Source organism: Galleria mellonella, unplaced genomic scaffold (assembly GCF_026898425.1).
Source record: "Galleria mellonella isolate WM207_F2 unplaced genomic scaffold, CSIRO_AGI_GalMel_v1 utg117, whole genome shotgun sequence".
NCBI lineage: Eukaryota > Metazoa > Arthropoda > Insecta > Lepidoptera > Pyralidae > Galleria > Galleria mellonella.
In genome coordinates this window covers 8,177,806-8,193,620 of record NW_026441980.1, presented here as the reverse complement: position 1 = coordinate 8,193,620, position 15,815 = coordinate 8,177,806, and the positions used below count along the sequence as shown (strand labels likewise).

General features: G+C 32.6%; 1 protein-coding gene across 12 annotated transcripts in view; it reads right to left on the bottom strand.

The window, feature by feature from the left end:
- Positions 1-7,888: 7,888 nt before the first annotated feature.
- Positions 7,889-15,815, bottom strand: part of LOC113511544 (cAMP-specific 3',5'-cyclic phosphodiesterase) — a 547,503-nt gene continuing 539,576 nt past the window's right edge. For all 12 annotated transcript variants that reach the window (XM_052897791.1, XM_052897822.1, XM_052897825.1 and 9 more), the window contains 3 exons: positions 12,438-12,547; positions 11,156-12,283; positions 7,889-10,552 (listed from right to left, as the gene is read on the bottom strand). In XM_052897791.1, the coding sequence (XP_052753751.1) occupies positions 10,490-10,552; positions 11,156-12,283; positions 12,438-12,547 (1,301 nt within the window). In that variant the 3' untranslated portion in view covers positions 7,889-10,489. The remainder of the gene's footprint in view (positions 10,553-11,155; positions 12,284-12,437; positions 12,548-15,815) is intronic.

The window sequence follows — 15,815 nt, the reverse complement described above, 5'->3', positions numbered from 1 at the left end:
TGCCCATTATCTATATATGTCTACATCGATATCGACTATTACGTATACACGTTCCTTTGCATATAAGAAAAACAGTCCTATTTGTATTTATAATATTTGTAATAAAAATATGTATATGTAAAATTATTTTTATTTTAAAAGGAAACTTTTATATATTGTAAATAAATGATTAAATATTCATAATTTTAAATATTATTCATCTTCATATAATTTTTTACATTTCAATTTCATTTCATATTAGTAAATACTAGGAATCATAGTATGAACAACCTTAATGGATTTTAATTAACTTTACAAATTCATCAAAATTGATAGTACAGCATATAAATTAGCTCCGCTACTATTTTAATCAGTAAATTAGTTAGATAATACATACGAACTTTAATTATACTTAACTATATTAATTGTAATTTTTTTACTTATTAGTTCAAGTCTATTGACAATTATGTCACATATGTCGCTTGTTTTACCTATATATTATATCATACTGAACACTTTATTTATATTTTTGTTAATTCTGCGTAATTTATCAAAACGCATATGTATTAGTTATTTTTATATAAAAAAAAATGTATTTATAAGTTAACCAGATATTGTAACTGTATATTTTGGTATTTGGTAAGGAAAAAAGGCAGTATGGTGGGCACCAAACAATTTTGAGATAGGCACGGCTTACCCAGCCTCACTTACACACACCTTTCATTTTATTTTGTTTTGAATTGTTTAACGTTATTTAAAACATATATTTATTACTTTCAATAACTTAAAAAAAAAATTACCAAACAATTTATTATACATTACAAAATTAATATATAGTGTAATAGAAAGAAGTAGTCATAAAAATATTTCTTTAACTCCAGAGTTTTTTAGATGAACCATCCATCAATCAAATATTGAAATACATATATTGCTTTGTTATTTCTAAAATGCATTAATAGATACGCGCTCATGATGTATTTGAATTGAATCTGATTTAGATTTTAATAACGTCTATATCAGATGTTATTCACCTGCTATCGTCATCTTGTAGATGTCGTTATCGTGCATGTACCTTATAACGAATTATATTCTAGTAGCGGTGCGAATAGGTCCGTCTAATATTGCATTCAACGCGATAAACTGATACGTGCGTATCGGTTATTAAATCGGTTTACAAGTTTCAGTGTATCGCTTTGAGTGCCATATTGAATACTGGCCGGTCCGATTAGTACTGCTATGTCACAGTCCGCAGCTTTCTAATCTATGGGAGTTGGCTGTAGGACGGCTTCGAGGAATCATATGTTGCTTGTAGCACATAATACTGAATTATAGTTTGCTTGCCTGGTCTACATATAAATTTATAATTTTTGACCAATATCCATATATTGCGACTATATATAGTTTACAAACCTACTGGTGATACATTTTGAGTAATAAACTTGATGAAATTTATGTAACCACTTCATTGAATTTTACACTGCAAAATATAATATAAAGTACATAACTCATTTATGATAGTCATCGATATCGACCTTTTAGATAATATTATAAATATAAATGATTGTATAACACTTTGGATATTAATTTATTTTTTTGTGTTGATGCTTCTAGGTAGTGGCATAAATTATTTTACAATTTCGATAAGTGCATTACTACTCTTAAAAAGTGATAATGTTGCCTTATTTAAAAATTAGTTTAGTGTTACAATTATGATTTGATTTAATTCATGAGAACTAAAACCATCTACAAATCTATTTTTATTATTATTGAAAGACGGGCTTTTTCCAGGCAGAAAAACTTGTGACACTGCGACCTTTGCATGATCTTCTGTGCTCGCCCTTTTTTAAAGTTCGTTGCTAATTCGTATCATAAATAGAAATTTTAAAATGTTTTTTTTTTGTAGCGATGTTTTTTTTTCTCCTCAGGATGTAAAGTGTATTTTTCAAAGGAGATATATTGTTTATGTATGAGTGGTCCACTAATTCAGTGCTGCGGCGTTTCATCTTCATTGTGACAAAATCTGCAAATACTTTTTGGGAATAAGACTAATTAGGCCATATGCTTGTTTAGTTTACAATGTCCAGTGATTGCCTTTGTTAATACACACATATTAATTTTTCGCAACGGAATTAATTTATTAGAGTAATGTTCTAAAAAATCTCTGAATTAGGGTTTTCGAGTAATTTAACCCTGGTAACAAGAGCCACCTATAATTTACTACTTCTAAGCTTTCGAGTTGGGGGTGTCTGAGTTTTAGGTTTTGAGGTATGCCGTAATAAGGTTTTGGTCCTATTTAGTAATTCTTTGCCCCTTTCTTTGCTAATCGGTCAACTGTTTCATTTCCATGAATGTTTCAGTGACCAGGGATCCATCTCAAGATAATGTTATTTCTACTGCTCAAGTTATTTAATAACATTTTGCAGATGTTTATAAGTTTTGATTTAATTTCGTATGAGTCAAGTGCAAGTAATGCTGGCTGATTATCCGAGTAAATAAATAATTTGTTATTTATGTAGTTATAACTTAGATTTAATTTTACACATGTCACAATGGCTATAGTTTCTACCTGAAAGATTATAGCATACTTGTTAAGTTTAAAGAGCTGTGGATTATTGGTCTAATACCATATCCCATATTATCTTCTATTTAGATTCATCTGTGAACCAAACTAGATTATGTTCCGAGTGAGACGGTAGGTACCTAATCTTTGTTCCATTTGTCTCTTTTAGATATTTAAATTTGGAATATTTTAAAATTGCATTCTGTGATCATGTCATCTTCTGGTATTCCCATGATGGGATCGATCCTTGTTAATTCTTGGAGGGTTTTCAGTGTCTGTGATTGCCATGAGTTCTTACTATGGAAACTATTTTGAAGCATACTGGATTTAGCCTTTACCTGTATGATATGTATGTAGGGGTGTTAAACTCAATAATTCCTTTAGAGCTGCTCTCGGTGTAGTCATCATGACATGGTATAGTCATTGGGCGATTATAAGACTTATCTCACATCTTAACCCAGCCAAGTGACGACTAATGCCAAGTGCGACTTTAGCCTTTTAAATAATGTTATCTATATGTAGGCTCCATGTCAGTTTTCGACTTATAGTTTCGCCCAGTTACTTGACTTCTTTGGAGAAGATGATAATTTTGCCATTTACTGTAGGCGTTATTAGTTTTTCTATTTTCTTTCTTTTAGTAAATAGGATGATTACAAATTTATCAGTTTAGTTTCTATTAGTTTTATTATGATGTTAAGAGCTTTTTGGATACATTCTGATATGGTAACTTCACAGAAACCTCTGACCATAATTACAAGGTCATCTGCATAACTCTGTACTTTGATGTGGTCATCAGTTATTCATTCCAAGAGTTGGTAGATTATTAGAAGCCACAAAAGAGGCTATATAACACCTCCCTGTGAACATCCTCTAGTGGCATAAACTTCATGTGTTATTTCTTGAAGGTTTCTTTTTATAATACGGTTGAAAGAGCACTGATTTTATTTATTTATTATTTATTTAACTCTTTATTGCACCATAAATAAAAATATACAATGACAAGTGAATAATTCAAATGAAATACAGTAACATAAATACAGATTGAAATATACACATAAAGGTACAAAAGGCGGTCTTATCGCTAGGGCAATCTCTTAAAGACAACCTTTATTACTGATTTTATTCACTGGATGGATGTTTCATTGACCTCTTTTCGAGAGAGACCTTGTATAATAAAGCTAATAGGGGTATAATCAAATGCGCTTTCAATGTCAAGAAAGCACATAGCGCTATTTGCTTGTCCTCAAGGCTTTTTCGTCCTTGTCCGTAATCTTGAACAAGGTGGTTTCAGTTGATTGTCCATTGCATGTTGATTCCTGTGCAAGCGAAATTTTATTTTTTTCTTGACAATAAATCGACATTAAGATCATTAAAGATAGATAATTTGACCTTGATCTGTTCATTTTTAATGATCTTACATAATTATATATGTTTTAATCCTCGACTTTCTGTGTAGTTTTTATTTTTCCTTGTATTATATATATAGTATTTAGATGTAAACGTATGAATCGAATCAATTTTAAAATACTAAATTCTCAGATTCCTGGCCCGAACTCTTCTTTTAAGCTCGTCCTATAAGTGCTCGGTGGGATTCATATCCGGGCTGAGCGCAGGCCAGTCCATCGTGCACAATTCGACCTCTTCAAGAAACTGCCGAGTGACTCGTGCCGTGTGACAGCGGGCATTGTCGTGCATTAACACGAAGTCTTCGCCGACAAACCTTGCGTAGGGCACAACATGATCGAGTAGGATGTCGGTGATGAACAGTTCAGCTGTTAGCCCGCCTTTTCGGCCGCCCCCAGGCACGAAAATAAGCTCAGTTTTTCCCTCTAAGGAAATAACAGCCCACATCATGCCGCCGCCGCTATACGCCACTGTTTCAGCAAAACAGCATTGGGAAAATCGTTCTCCCAGACGCCTGTAAACTCGGCCTCTCCTGTCACTGTCATGCAGACACATTCTGCACTCATCAGTAAACAGTACCGACCGCCAATGTGCAACGCTCCAATTGAGATGCTCTCGAGCAAATTGAAGGCGCGCTTGTCTATGACCTGCAGTCAATTTGAGGTCCGTTGCAGACCTTTCTGACATTAAGTTGGCTTCCTTCAAGCATCTTCTCTTCATCCATTCGCTTACAGCCACCACTCGTACATGTCTCAGTTCCTGCTGCACATCAACACGCGTAAAGTGTCGATTGCGCAGCGAGATAACAACAATAAGTTAATAACAATGTCGCAAAGGCGAACTTAAAACTTTCTCTAAAAGAGATTTCTTCCAGTCAACCTAACACAGTGGCATAGGAAGTAGTGGGCGGGCAGTAGTAGTGCTAAACGGAAATTAAAATAAATATTTACATAAATTATAAATCATTATATATATATGACATGTGTCTCATGACGCTGTCTGATTGGGAGCCATTTTAAACGACTGCGGTATTCCGAGACATGATCATATTTTCGTAAGCTGTAATAAACCTTATCGCTAAATTTTGCAACCGCTCAAGCCTATTTAGCAGCTCCTCGGTCACCAAAGAAACAGACGTCGGCATAATCCAGAATGGGAAGTAGAATAGATTGAGTAAGCATAATTTTAGTATTGAAAGGGAGAAAGTATTGGAGACGTTTGAGAGAGTGATATCAAAAGTACATCCGTATACTAATATCATTAATATGAGAGGTCTGTGACAATGTACTATTCATGATAAGTCCTAAGTTTTTCGCTTTATCAGTATAAGATATCTTAGTACCCTCGTATACCAATGGAGGAATCTGAGACCATTCCAACTTACATCTCCATTCATAGGCCGACGTATTTACTGAGATGTGTACCGGTCAACTTGTGATAAGTGACTGATAAGGTAAATCGGGTGTGCGCGGGTTTTATAATGGGGGCAGGGAGCGCAACTCGTGGATACCTTATGGAGTAAATTTTCCCTGACGCCCAATTAAAATGCGTCAAAGCCAATTAATCAGCGCTTAAGTTTTTTTTTGGGTATTGATGTTAAATGAGAGCATAATTCTTCAGCTTTCGAATGACACATTATTTTTATAATTGACATTTGTCGTTTTAGTTAAATCAATGCATATGTACGCCGTCAAGGGTTGAGTCGATTTGGTTGCTCGCGAGTGTATATGTAAAGGTTGGTAGACTATTCCATAGTCAAACAATTTGCTCAGTAAACGATTTCTCATAAAAGCTTCTGAAATATACTGGTGTCTTCACCTGGAGGCTCCCAGATGACTTAAGATTAAGAGAATTAATGTTATTTACTTCGCTATCAAAGCACTTTTTTAAATAAACAATCAGAAAGTGTGAAAAATATTTATCTGTTCTTGAAAATGGTTCATTATGAATGCTCTTTAAATTTGCCAGGCTTAATTTAGGTATAGTTTCTTATTTTTGGATAAAAAGTCAAATTTTAAAGTTGAATTAATTTTTGCTCAAATGAAATTATTATGAAAAGTTTTGGGTTTTATTGAAATATTTTTGCATATTTAATAAGTATAATCATATATTGTTGAAGGTAATGAGACCAGAGGGGCATTTTCTACAAAAGTCTTCTGCTTGGGTACCATTGTTCCACTTGTGTTTTTGCTGTGAATTAGCTGTGCTTACATGGTTGTGTTTCGGTTTGAAAGGTGGTATATGACAGTAAAATTACTGGGTGCAAGAGCATAACACCATCGCTCGAGGTCCGTGCTCTTAAACCCTAACAATTTAATGATAATTGCAGACCGTAGAACCATCTTTCCGCACACGACACACATGTATTTGCACAATGGACGCCATTCCACCCGGCGGGGACGAAGACCCCATCACATTGTTCATGCAACACCTGGGCGCGCCGTCCTTCAACAATGGTCGAAATACAGCGGCGTAAATCGATGTCCTCTGGAGCCAATGAGCTGTAATCCATTGGTACGAATTAGCTTTCGTCCCTCCTCTTTCGCGGGCTTTGCACTCACTCACGCACGCACCTGGTGAAGCTGTAAAGATCGTTCAACAGTAGTAGTTTCGCTCTAAAAAAACATCCTCCACACAAACGGTAACGCATGAGATGTATTATGGGCATCACAGGGTATTCTGCTGTATCCATGGTTCTATTCATATCTATAGGCGACGGTTACCATTTTCAATCAGATAGGCCGTTAGCTTGTTTGCCATTTATATAAAAAAGATGATGCTAAGGATAGTGCAGAGAGGGTTTTTTTCTCTTCGTTCGTAAAAATGGTTATTTGAAAATGAAAATGGATAAAAGTTTGTGATTGGTAAAAAGAAAGGAATAATATTATTTAAGAAAAAATGAGATGAAATAAAGAAAAAACGGTAGCCCGTCAGCGTAAGCTGAAAGAATAAGCGGTGTTACCATACCATTATAAACCCATAAAAAATAATTGACATATATTTTATTTCATTCTCACCTATCATTTCTCAATGACACATACACGTATACCGGTAGCACTGTATTACTATTCCATTATCATTCATTAAAAATAAATAGGTATTTTGACAAATTAACAATTGATCACGAAGTGATCGAGCAGTGTTTGCTTATTGCTAATTTATAGGTAATCAATTGCGGTGTTCTTACTGTCTCTGACATCATCGCAGTGTTGCCATATCCGATTATTTCTCCCCAAATTTTTTTTTTTCTCCAAAATGGTAGGATTTTCTTATAAATTTTTTATTACAAATTTTTAAGTAATTTTACCTTAAACTTGGTACTCTAAAACTATATATACTCCAAGTTCATCTTAATACTTAACAAGAAATCAGAGAATACGTCTAGAACTTTCTTATAATATGATGATATAATACATTTTCAAGCGGCGAAATACTACAATAAATTATAAAAGATTCTTTGTACTGTTTAAATTTTTTTCTCTAAAAATTTTTTCAATAATTTATATTTTTCCAAAATCTCTCCAAGAGACAAAATTTTACCCAAAAATATGAAAAATATTCCAAACGGGTAATGCTACATCACAAACATTATTCACTCAAGTTATTTCAGTGATGCTGCTGTGATGTGTTTGAGAACATACACATAGTACGTATGTACTAGAGTAATTATGTATATAGTTACTCTAGTTTTCAGGGTTGTTAATCGTCGAATTTTTCCTTGCATTACAAAATCTTAGACCAGTTGGATACCCATTGGAGCTCTTAAACTTTGTACATTCATTATATATGCATGTAGCTGAACCCTTGTGGTTCCATAAATAAGTCGACTCCAAAGCGTTCTGGTTCGCCGTAAAGAGTACGTAATAGCATGAGATTTATAAATTCTTTTGAAAGTTGCATGAATCTCTCTAGTCTGGGAATAAGGAAAGAAAATAATGAAACAGCTTTTAGAGTTTTCTCCCATATCTTTTTATTCTAAATACATTAATATTTTTTAATTCAACTCAAATATTCATTTAAACTATTACAAGCTATTTTTTTTTTATTTTAAACATAAATAAAGTAATGCAAATGACCAGCATTGCACACTTTTAACTTGGTATTATTAATTTATCTAGGTATTATCCAATCTTAGCGATAGTTCTCCATACTGACAAAACATTTTACACAACACTGAAACCACTTTGGCGAAAAAAATCTGATAATAATTCTTAAGTAGGTAATACTAAATTCTATTGAATTGTGACATGCCATATACGTTTGGATTTAACAGTAATTTTGTAGGTACTGCGCTCGAAAATGAAGCTGGTGCTTGTATTTGACATGTCAAGTAGGCGCACGAATTAAAGAATTCGTGGGATATTGTGCTTTAGTTTGACATTTTATAAGCAATTCTACTTATTCGCACGTCTTATAAAGTGTCAAACTATAGATTTGATTGTCTGTCGTAGGTTAAATCTGTCGATAGGTGTATAAATATTGCAATTAGGTCTATTGAAATAAGTTTTAATTGCGAGCATAGTGTTACAAGTCTAGTTACGTGACTGTCAACATTGCAAATTGCTTGTTGGCTGGATTGATACAATATTATTATATCATAAATGGGACAATACTATATCGGCACAATATCCAGGAAAATAGGTAGGAAGATACATTTAATTTGTTCACATGTGAGTTACGAAGTTACGAAAGATTGGGTACGTACGTGTTATACACAGATCTACTGTAGTACGAACATTATTCAACACAATTTCGTTACGAATACATATACATTAGAAAACAAACGTTCTAAGCGTAATGTCTCTATTTTAACACACAAGTAGTTAAGCGTTTTAATTTTTTTTTCATGTCCAAATCCTATCCTATACATTCCCATATTGAAGACATCATGGCGAAATTCTGTATTTAAATATTTTTGATCGCCGAATCAAATCTTAAATTACCTACGAAAATAATGTACATTGGACCTTCATTCTCGACTCAGATGAATGCTAATGATGACTTAGAAAGTACTCACAAAATAATACTCAACTAGGAAATAAAACATTGAACGAAATGTAATTACCTAATGTCCAGAATAAAATGATATACACAATAAATATCTGTTGAGTACATGAAAACATAGAGACCAGCTCATAATAAAACAGTACATTAACAACGATGATGAATAACAATGAAATGCAAAAATAATACAGGTTATTAAGTATAAATACTCTATTTTAAACGAAAGATTCGTTTACATGTTATAATAATACAATGAAGTACTTATAGTTTATAAACATAATAGGTAGATATGGCTATTAAACGAAATAAGTATAATGGGTGGGGTACTTTGATCAGATCTGCTGCTAGAATGTCAATATTAGCCATCACATATCAGAATGTGTGAAAACGAAGAATGACTAATATAAACAGCACAAGGAGATGAATATGAGAGTTGTGCGAAGAGAGAGTGCTTCTGTAACTATCTACTTAGTATGTACTATTGCAAGACCCGGCCCGCGTGCTTTTACAGTTTGCACTTATTTAATAACTTCAGAAAACATTTGAACTCACTCAAAGAAAACTTAGTCGCAAACCACTCGTTTGTTAGTACTTAACTTTAATCAAACACTTCAAGCCGTTAGTTGCATACACAAAAACCTTTACTTGAAGGATCCATGACTAATTTCTTTTATATATTTGGGTAAAAGAGAACTACAGTAGGTATAATACGTAATTTACAAAATAATACACTATTCTAAAGAGAAAAAGTAATGGGATCGCCAGCGATCCTTCACAAGAAATGTGGTGCTATTACGAAATCAAGTAAAGCTATCTAACAGGATGAACTTGGTAACGTGTCTTTTCGCAGTAAGAGGCTGGCCGAATATTATATATTCAGAAAAAAGACACAACAACAACTCCGAAAGGCAATTTTTAAAATTTACCTTAAAATAGATTTATATTTAGGATACCTATCATGTTAATATATTTTGGTGATTAACATCATTATCGCAAACCCGTATTAAATATGAGAAAAGTGGATGATATGACAATATAAATTACCCTTTCATACCAATTAATAAGCGTTTTCAATGTCCTTACTTAGCCGACCCGGTATATACGGTGCCGGCGACTAAAACTACTTACACGACTTTAAATTTACGAACCGAATGCTATCTACTTACAGGGATATTGAACATTTCTGTGAACTTAAGAATTGATTTCCATATCTTTGGTTAGACATAATGAAACAATAGTAAAAACACTAGACAATTGAATGTTACACAGTCATTGGAGGGACATATTTAGTCGTTAGGTAACTCTAAACAACATTGCATAATAATCACATATAAATAATCATAATCGAAATGTTACGATACACCCGCAGATCGTTTCATTTCGACGTTAAGCGTCAACAAGTGTTATTATTATCCAACAAGAAATCGCCCTGCCTCGATGGCAGCCTTGCCCAGCTCCTCGTGGTTCTGCGCTTTACTGCCAGAGCTTCCACCACACCTGCATCTTCTCAGAGAGTTTCTTACAAATTCCCAGTAGTTTCCGTCACATTCCACCGTCGCCCTCTCCTTCGCATTCTTCTGAGCCTTCCCCTTCTTCTAGAGTTACCTGATGAAAAAAATGTTTTGTTAATATACGTAATACCTAAATATAAGGATCTATTGTATTCGATTAAATTGTGGTTATGTTCTATCTCTCTTACATACATCTTTATATACGTCTTTTGCTTCATTTACTTTAATAACTCCTTACATGCATAGGCAAACGCATTGATGTGTACCTCTCTTGTCATTTCTTTTGTTCTTAGACTAGACTCTATTCTTAATCAGTGAGCATATAATTTTTCTGATCATCATTGATCGGTTTTGCTTTTAATATTATATATTATTTAACTTCCGTGTCATTAATAATAACTTTATAAAGTTAAATACTTTATTTACATCCTTTCACTTTTAAGGACCTATTTTGTTATTTCTTATTTAGATATTACATAGGGAAGCTAGAATTAACGTGGCATTAGCGCACCTTTATCATTACAAACTTTGGCGCAAAAAAAAAATAATATTATTAATAAAAGTAGTCTGAAAATTTACTAGTTACACATTACGCATACAGTAAGTATCTATCTAAATGAATATAATAAATTCTATTATTCTTTCATAAATAAAAAAATATATTAAAAACTAACGAATAATGGTTATTAATACTTACTTGAAAGCGTATTTGTTCGGGGCGATCATCGTCAGGTAAAGAATGCGTTTGAATGGGCGCTGGTGGTGGTGACGGTGGGATCATACTTTGATAGTAGTCTCGGTTCTCTTCTAGCGTGTCCAAAATATCTTGGGCATCCGGATGAACAAGATCTGCCCATGTTTCCCACAGCGGGTGCACGATATAGTCGATAAAACCGACTTGAGATTTTTCTATTGTAGCATTATGCCTATCACACATAGGGCTAATGTCCATGCCATGCTCTCTTTCACGATCTCCTTGTTGGAAGAATTCTTCCATGAGTAACGCTACCCATCGCTTATACAAAGGTAATGGCTTCGTAGGGTTACTAAGATCGGCACAATGTACGAGATTCTCCAAAACTTGTATTCTATCTGTGTAATTGTCTAATAGTAATACTCCGCTGCCAGCAACTTTCTTTGTTTCGACCATAGTCTTTAAGTCTGCAAGTAGACTCATATGCTTCGACATATCAGTTGAAAGCACCATATCTATGACCATTTTTCGTAGTGTTTGTCTTTGCTTCTTATGCAAGTTAACAAATATGTCACATCCATCATTTTGAAGTAATTTAAACGCTACGGCAAGATGGTGATTTTCTAGTACAGACTCGTCATTATACATAAGCGCCAGCTCTGAGCTAGAGTTGACCAGGAACTGATTCGTGAGGCCAGGATGGTCTACGTCATGTACACAAGCTGCAAACAATGCTGCACATACTTCAATAGGTGTAAATACGGCATCCAGAGCCGGTGTGTTAAGTAGTACATTTGTTGATTGTGTAACATCTGCAGCATGAAGTGAGTTATGGAAAGGATTATCACGGACGTAATGTTCTTCTAATGTCACAGCGAAGGCTAAGAATGTGCGTGCCGGAATTTGTAAAGTGGTGAGTAGCTCTCTGGAAGTGAATGCAGCGTAAGCGACGGCAGTAAGGGGTCGGCCACACGACAGGTCACCGATGCGGAAAATGTCAACTCCCCAACGGTCAAGTTCACCCAAAAGTCGACCAAGTTCTTCTTCGTGAGGTGTTTCAACTCCATATCTTGGAACTCGTTCGCCCGTAAAACTGTTTGTATGAGTCAACGTCCGTTTGACGCCAGATATCTGTGAAATAAGAATATAATCAGATTAGTCATCGCGTTAATAATATGATAAAAAAGATCTTAGTCGTTGACTTATTGTAGTCAGGTGTATAATTTTCTTTTCATATTATGAATCTTCAAATTGATAATTTTAATAATATTCAGAGATAACTTACTTGTGACATGGTTGTTCCAGGACCGCTGTGACGGGGTTTTTCCTTTTTCTTGGCACGTTCAGAGCTCTCATCAACTTGCAATGAAGGTAAGTCGAGTTCTTGCTGCTTGTCTGAAAGTAAAAATATTACATTTATGATTAAAGGTACTTATGTTTATGATACTCGAAAGTTAGCTAAACTATTTTATATTTGTTTCCTTATATAACATTCGATATGTCTATATTTTGATTATAATCAGGTTTCTTTGAAATTATTACGAGAATGGTCCCTTAACTTTAAAGTGTTAGTCGGAGTTTATACAAAAAGGGAGTAGTCATGATAAGGCGTTTTTTATCAGGTCTTTTTTATAGCAAGACTAGCTTTTATAAAAAAGTACTAGAAAGGAATATGATAAATTCAAAATGAGTTTTTTTTTGTATTTTGTTATAGGTAATTAATTATATTATATTAATTAGTAAGTAATTAGATTATATTATCTGATTTAGTGTTGACCTAAAAACTTTCTTCATAAAAACTGATATAAATCCGATATCGATATTAATAATTCAGACGCATTTAATCATTAAAGCGAAATATGTGGAATACCTATTGTTCCAATGACCCAAAATCGTTTCGTAATAAATCTAAAAGCTGAACAAATAGTCTAGAAATAGCCAGGTAAGTGGCCATTAGATAGATAGTTTCGATATTTATCACTTTTCTAAAACTATGCCAATGGGTATATGTGCCGAAAAAAAGTAGGCGAACATGTAACGTTGATAATGTTTGATTGATGATAACATTTTGGACATTGTGTGTGACGTATTGTTAAGTGTTTCAAAAAGCATTTGGTTCGTATTTCTAGGTATGATATTTTTTGCATACGTTACGCGATATCTGAATTGATATTGATTTTTGGGAAAAATAGTAGTGGACCAGTATTTATCAAAGTGGTATAGGTGGATTTTTAATTTATAGATAATGGTATGAAAGCAGAATGTTGCGGCTTGTCCATACAATCTGTAGAATAGAAATGCGCATAAACTATCTCTATGCGCAAAATAATAATAATAGGCAAAATATTTCTGTAATTTATGACATATATTTAGAATAACATATATTTCACTACGCATTAAGTATTATCTTTTTTGTTGTTTTGTTATAACTTTACTTCTTGTAATATACATATTATATTTGGAAATCGGAAAATTTTAATTTTTTATTCGTGCAATTATTAAGTTAATTACCCCGAAATACTCTTTTGTTTATATTACGTCTTGTGTAATTTAATCTCGTCACAACGTTATCACTATCTATCTGATAAACATATCTGTGATAGTAACATGTCCCACTTCAATATTACACATAAATTATAAAAAAAAAAAAAATTATGAATATTTACAATATGTACGAATATACGAATATGTATTATATATATCATTGAGTGTTCAAAAGATTAAATGATAATATTAAAATTTAATTGAATACAGTTTATAAATATAATTATGTATACACAAAGAAGAATTAAAATAAATTAAAACTCATATATTAATGTTTGAGTAGATCTTGTGATTCAATATCGATACAACGGTTTGACAGATTTAATATGATTTGAATCGTATGTAATGTATTTGTAAGAGTAATAGGGATGAAAATCTAGTACAAAATAACAGTATTTTTATATTTTGTGCGTCATTTATATAGCATTATACTGTAATATAATTTACGTAAGTTCATATTTTTTATTATAAAACGTGACAAGATATGGGAAATGTAGCAAAAACACATGTCAGTAGGTCGCACGAAAGCGTAGATACTAACTGTATCATTTCGTGCGAGTTTAATGAAGTTAATAATATTTGCATACTCATATAACTTATTATCTCTACAATAATAATGTGTTAGATAACATTACACTTATTAATTGGTCTTAAATAAGGACTTTTAAACCAGAAACTTAGTGGTTTTAAAAATTCGTTTCTAATTTTTATTTTGTTTCAATAATTCGTTGGTTTGGGACATCGAAAATAACAATTTAGTAAAACTTGTAGCAAAAGTTGCTATATTTAATCGATTTTTTTTATTCGGTCGATATCTTGTTCTGTTAATAAATATTATAGTATATTTTGAAATCAGTCATAAGCGTCTAGCAAGAAGACCGGTAAAAAAGGCCTCAATAATGAGCGATAGAATATCAAACCCGTACTTAATAAATACTTTTCAATATGCTTAAAAGTAGAGAGAGATTATCAAAAATCAGAAAGCTAGTACTTTTGATGGCTGGTATTATACGTACAAATTGCAAATATGTACCTATTACATACAGAAAGATAAAAACTAGTTCATATACCCACCTTTCTGAAGAGAAATATCAAAACAATGTTTTATTTATGTAATCTACATTATCTACTTTATTTATTTTAAATAACATTATCTCCATTGTTTCAGTAAATTGTGGGCATGAATCTAAATAAATGAATAGTAGAACCTATGGAGTTGTTGATTTATACTGAACATGTTTACGGTAGCGCTCATCAATTGCTACAATTCATTCTATACAGTCGTTTAATTTTAAAAACTTGTTTACTATAGACGTAGTTGTCTACAGCTTTGATTAAATACATTAAATTTATACCCATCTATATTTTCTGATGTTTAATTTACTTGGATTGGTTTAATATTTCATGAGATTTGTTGCACTAAGCAAATTTAGGACTTTAAAATAAACTCAAGAGAATTGGACTAGTTAAAGTTTGATTTCGAGTTCAGAGAATTAATAAAAACAAACATTACAGCTGGTATTTTCAAAAAAAGTTTACTGAATGTTTACTATCAACACATCAAGGAAATTATCATCGAACGACGAACTTGCGTCGTCTATCTTATGTATGGTTGTATGCGTACCAATAATTTCCATTATAATACATATAATGTATATATGTATGACTTTTAATGTGAAATTTTTAAATAATCCATGTAAACAGCTACATTTTGCTATCGCAATTTACTCTGAGGATTGAGTGTGTATTTAGGTATACAAAAAAATTTAGTAAATATAATAATATAAGACATATAAGTACACTTTTTTTACGCCGAAATATAATAATTTTATCATGATAGAGTTCATAATAAGGACGTTGTACATAATAAGAGATCGTGTAATTCGCCTCGATAGGCGTAGCACAGACAGTTATGTAGCTACATGCATAACGCATGTAAAATTTAAATATATTTCTGTTGAAAAGTATTAATAAATGTATTGTCGTTTCGGTTTATGATATAACATAGTCAGAGTAATATTGGACAGAACAAACTACTTAGTTTTAAGGAATGGCAATAGATCTTGCAAACACATTATCCAAATTTTCATTTATACTAATAAGCTTAATATTCGGTTTC